This window comes from Octopus bimaculoides, chromosome 9 (genome assembly GCF_001194135.2).
Source record: "Octopus bimaculoides isolate UCB-OBI-ISO-001 chromosome 9, ASM119413v2, whole genome shotgun sequence".
Classification (NCBI taxonomy): Eukaryota; Metazoa; Mollusca; class Cephalopoda; order Octopoda; family Octopodidae; genus Octopus; species Octopus bimaculoides.
The window spans coordinates 93058712-93063454 of record NC_068989.1 but is presented as its reverse complement, the minus strand read 5'-3'; the positions used below and the strand labels follow the sequence as shown (position 1 = coordinate 93063454).

The 4743-nt window shown below is 36.8% G+C and overlaps 1 protein-coding gene across 1 annotated transcript in view; it reads right to left on the bottom strand.

Moving 5' to 3' along the window:
* Positions 1-1686: 1686 nt before the first annotated feature.
* Positions 1687-4743, bottom strand: part of LOC106871629 (fibroblast growth factor receptor-like 1) — a 201875-nt gene continuing 198818 nt past the window's right edge. Inside the window, exons 5-6 of the mRNA XM_052970946.1 lie at positions 1793-1912; positions 1687-1695 (exon numbers count right to left, since the gene is read on the bottom strand). Coding sequence (XP_052826906.1) covers positions 1687-1695; positions 1793-1912 — 129 coding nt within the window. The remainder of the gene's footprint in view (positions 1696-1792; positions 1913-4743) is intronic.

Below are 4743 nucleotides of genomic sequence, written 5' to 3'. Positions count from 1 at the left end.
TGTGTGTGTGTGTGTAAATATATATGCCTCTGGCTCTCCGTCGGTTACTGCGATGAGTGTTCCAGTTAATCCAATCAACGAAACAGCCTGCTTTTAAAATTAGCGTGCGTGTGGCTGAGTACACCACAGACGTTTCTACACATTAATGTAGTTTTCAGGAAGATTCAGCGAGACACAGAATGTGACAAGACTGTCCCTTTTCAGTCACAGGTGAACTCATTTTGGCCAGCTGAGTGGACTGGAGTAACGTGAAATTAAGTGTCTTGCTCAAGGACACAACACGCCGTCGAGAATCGAACTCACAACCACACGATTGTGAGCCAAGTACCCGTCAATGTGTGTGTATATATATATATATATATCTGTATATGTGCGTGTGTGTACGCGCGCGAGCGTATGTGTGTCGGTATGCACACACACAACACATATATGGGCGATCTTTCGAACTTTGTACATAAAAGATGGCGAACAAGATGAAGCTAAAACTACAAAATCAGAACGAAAGAGGTGAAAAACACAATCGATATTAATTGGCAATCATCGTCAATTATTATAAAACCCGATTTTGTATAAAATGCGTTCGATTTATTGATTTGTTTATTTAGTTCTCTAAATTGGTAAACTGAAATATAATAATTATACAGGATAGTAACGTCTAATGCATTTGATAAATGCTATTAAAACGTTCAGCTTGTGTGATTGACACCAAGTAATTTTCTTTTGATTTTTATTGTCGATTAATGCCGATTATTGCCGATTATTGCCGATTATTAACGATTATTTCTTTATCTTTCATTCTGATTCAATACAGTTTGTTTCCCTTTGTCTGCCATCTTAAACGTACTAAGTTCGAAACATCGCCAAATACAAGCACACATACAAAAACAATGACGCAAGCATAGCAGTGGGATAAAACAACGGGACTGAGGAATGCAGTCTGCGACCTTGTGGTTTCGGGTTCAGTTCCACTGAGCGGAACCTTGTGCGTCTTTCTGTTATACTCTCGAACCAAGTAATGTCTTACGTGGTCTCATCAATAAGTATCGAGATTGTTACCATAGTAACGGAGCTAAAGCACGCAGAGTGAAGCCACTTGGTACATATTGACCATGAACACTGCTGTGCATGCGTACTAAGTATTAACGTTCTGTCTCACTTCCTCTGTTTACAGCAGTGCTTGGAAGGAAGGTGTGTAGGGGACACCTGCACAACTTCGATCGACTGTGTATCTTCGGCTTAAGTCAGTGAATTAAGAAGGATCTCTTGATGTGGAGGCTTTCAATATTTCTGTCAGTGACACAACACTATCATCACCACTACGATGATGATTAGTGCTGCTGTAAATTCTGTTGCCTGTAAGCTTTATGTTCGTTGCAGCCGCAACCAATACCATCCGGTTGGCCTTCTACCGCTACTACTATGGTCTCTGTCGCTCAGATCTGGTTGATATTGTCCCACTTGCACAGATATTCTGAAGTCACTTGTCTTATTTTTGCTGGCAATATTCAGTCCACTGCCCAACAAACACCGCAATAATAACAACCATGTCCAGTTCTTTTTTTCCCCAGAGTAAATTGATCCATCTGTGGTCATCTTAGTTTTCTTCCAGACGTTAACAAAACTGCTCAAAAGAAGCGTTAATCGCACCTATTTCATAGGTAGCGGGGTGGGGCGGCAGGGTTTTGTTTACAGCCTCTTTTAACAAATAAAAACAATAGAAAAACAATAACAGCAACAAAAATGATACAAACATTAACGATAAACAGCCAAAGAAATCGCTGTACTTGCCTACAACAACGACATCGAATGTGAACGATAAAGTGCCGAGGTTATTGAACACACGGCACGTGTAGTTGCCCGAGTCTTTCATTCTTACGTTTTGCACTGCTAACGTGTATTTCTGAAACTTCACCTGCAATAATAAAAGAAAAAATATAAAATGTGTGATAAGATTTGCACAAACAACGTAAAACAGCAAAAGAAACAGCGCAACGCATTTCCTCCGACTCCTGAAAGATTCTACCAACCCAATGCCCTATTACAACAATAATAATGGTGTCAAATTTCGGCACAAAGCCGGCAGTTTTCAAGAAAGGTTAAGTCAATATCATCGATCCCAGTGCTCGACTATCACTGATTTTATTGACCCCGAAAGGATAAAAGCAAAGTCGATCTTGGCGGAATTTGAACTCAGAACGAAAAACCACGTGTCAGGTATCGAGGTGATCGTAGGGCAACGCACCATCCGCTCTAGGAATTGAAATCACAATGTACCGACCGTGAGTGCAAAACCCTAACCATTAGGTCGTGCACCCTCAATAATAATAATAATGGTGATGATGATGATGATGATGATGATGGTGATGATGATGATAATGATAATAATAATAACAGCAACAACAATGAAATAGAGGTGTAGGAAAGACTTCCCAGATCTTAAATGAGAATTGCAGGAGAGACTTATCAAGTTTTAAAAACAAATATACAAATAAAATGGGATGAAATTAAGGGATATTATATAAAAAAAACAAACAACAATAATGATATTAATATTCATCCATAAATGATAATCTATGATGTTTAATTATGAAGATTATAATTGATTTAAGGGATAAATTGTGATAGAGATAACATGTAGAGACAAGTTAGGACAATGTGGGATGTGTGGTGGGGGAGAGAGTGTGGAGATTGAAAAGGAAGCAGTTAGAGATTTGTAAAGGAGTAAAAGAGAATGGTTTCAAAATAAGTATAAAGATGGACTTAGCAAGTTGGATTAGGATTAAAGCAATGATAGAAATAGAGAAGGAATGGCGGGTGGAGAAAGAGAAGAGATAATCATTAACATAATAGTGATAAAATTGGAAATCTCAATGATAATCGAACCAAAGAATAACAAAAAAAAAAAAAACTAATAAAAATTTGAGAAAAACTATATTCAAAAATTAAAAAAATTCTTCGGTAATGGAATTATGAAAATGAGAGAAAAAGAAAACTTTTAATAAAAGTGGGTGTGGGTATTGCCTGTTGAAGGATAAAAATTAGGAAATATGAAGGTTCAGTTTCAAGTTGAGTTTGGCATAAATATGGACCAATAAGGAATCTATAGTTCTCTCAGTTATCTATTCGTGGGCTTTGCTGTTGTAGACAGCAGATGAAAGTTCAGTGATTTCTTTTTGAGTGAGTGCAATATGCTAGCATAAAAAGAGTATAAACGCAAATATAACTTGACTGTGTAGACAAAAGAGTGCGTTGCTGAACAACCTGAAAAGATGATTTATTTATATTGACCAAAAGTTTGTGCTCTATATTGGTACTCCCAATTCTATAATGCCTCATGTCTCCCCTTCGTTTTCATATGTAACAATCCGTTTCACTTTCAAACTTTGTAAGAACCCTGATAAATGCTTCCTCTTGTTTTTGACGGCCCCTAAAGGCGGCGACCCGGTAGAATGGTTAACACGCCGGGCCAAATGCTTGGTACTTATTTCGTCTGTCGATACGTTCTAAATTCAAATTCCGCCGAGGTCGACTTTGCCTTTCGTCCTTTCGAAGTCGACAAATTAAGTACCAGTGAAACACTGGGGTTTATGTAATCGCCTAGTCCCGTTTCCCCAAATTTCAGGCCTTGTGCCTTTAGTAGAAATAATTTTTGAAGGCCTTAGTAGTTAGGGATTCGGCTTACGACTGTAAGTTCGATTCCCGGCGTCGCATTGTGTTTTTGAGCAAGACACTTGATTTCACATTGCACTTATTTTGACAACACTCACCAGGCAAAAAAATGAGTAATACCAGTAATTCAAAGGACCGGCCTTGTCACATTTCGTGTCACAATGGATCTTCTTGACAACTATATTGAGAGTACGCGTCTCTGTGGAGTGCTCAGCCACTTGCACGTTAATTTCACAATCAGGCTGTTCTGTTTGTTGATCGGATCGTCTGAGACACTCGTCGTCGTAACCGACGGAGTGCCAGTACATAGTATAAATCTTTCTTTATATTTTTCTGTATCTTTTCGAACCCCCATGGATAATAAAGAAAACACTGTTAATACACCACCACCACCACCACCACCACCATCATCATCATCATCATCATCAACATCCATATTCACCTTTACCCGATTTTTTCACCTTTGACTTATTTTTCAAGTAAATCAGTTTTATTGATATTTTTTATCTGTGAAATTTCTCTTACCCAGGTCTTCGCCCCCTTTTATCTTATATCTATTATTTTTACTAGTTTTACTGGAAAACCTCTAGTATTTTACAATCTTTCTTCAAATCCTAAGATATTCTTCCAGCTCTTGTTTATATTTCTCTTTAGTTTATTGTCTCATATATAGTTGTTGCTTTTTTTTTTATTAAGTCATTCTTTCTCTCTTTTAACCATTTTTATCTGTAAGGTTTATTAAAAAAACTTTTTTTAAATTATCGGAAGTCTTACTTTCATACTTAAATTTTCAATTAATTCTTCAGTAATTTATAGCTTTAAAAAATACTTTTGAATTGATAAAACTTTGCACTCTGTCTTCCCCACCATTTCCTGATTATTCGTACAATTATCTGCAACAGGATTATTATTATTATTATTATTATTATTATTATTATCATCATCTAACTTTCCAATTCACTTTCACCCGATTTTCCACCTATGACTTCATATGTCTTTTCATCTATGTCTTGTTATCTCTTCATATTTTTTGCTACTCACACAAACTTAAAATACATTGATATATAAATATAT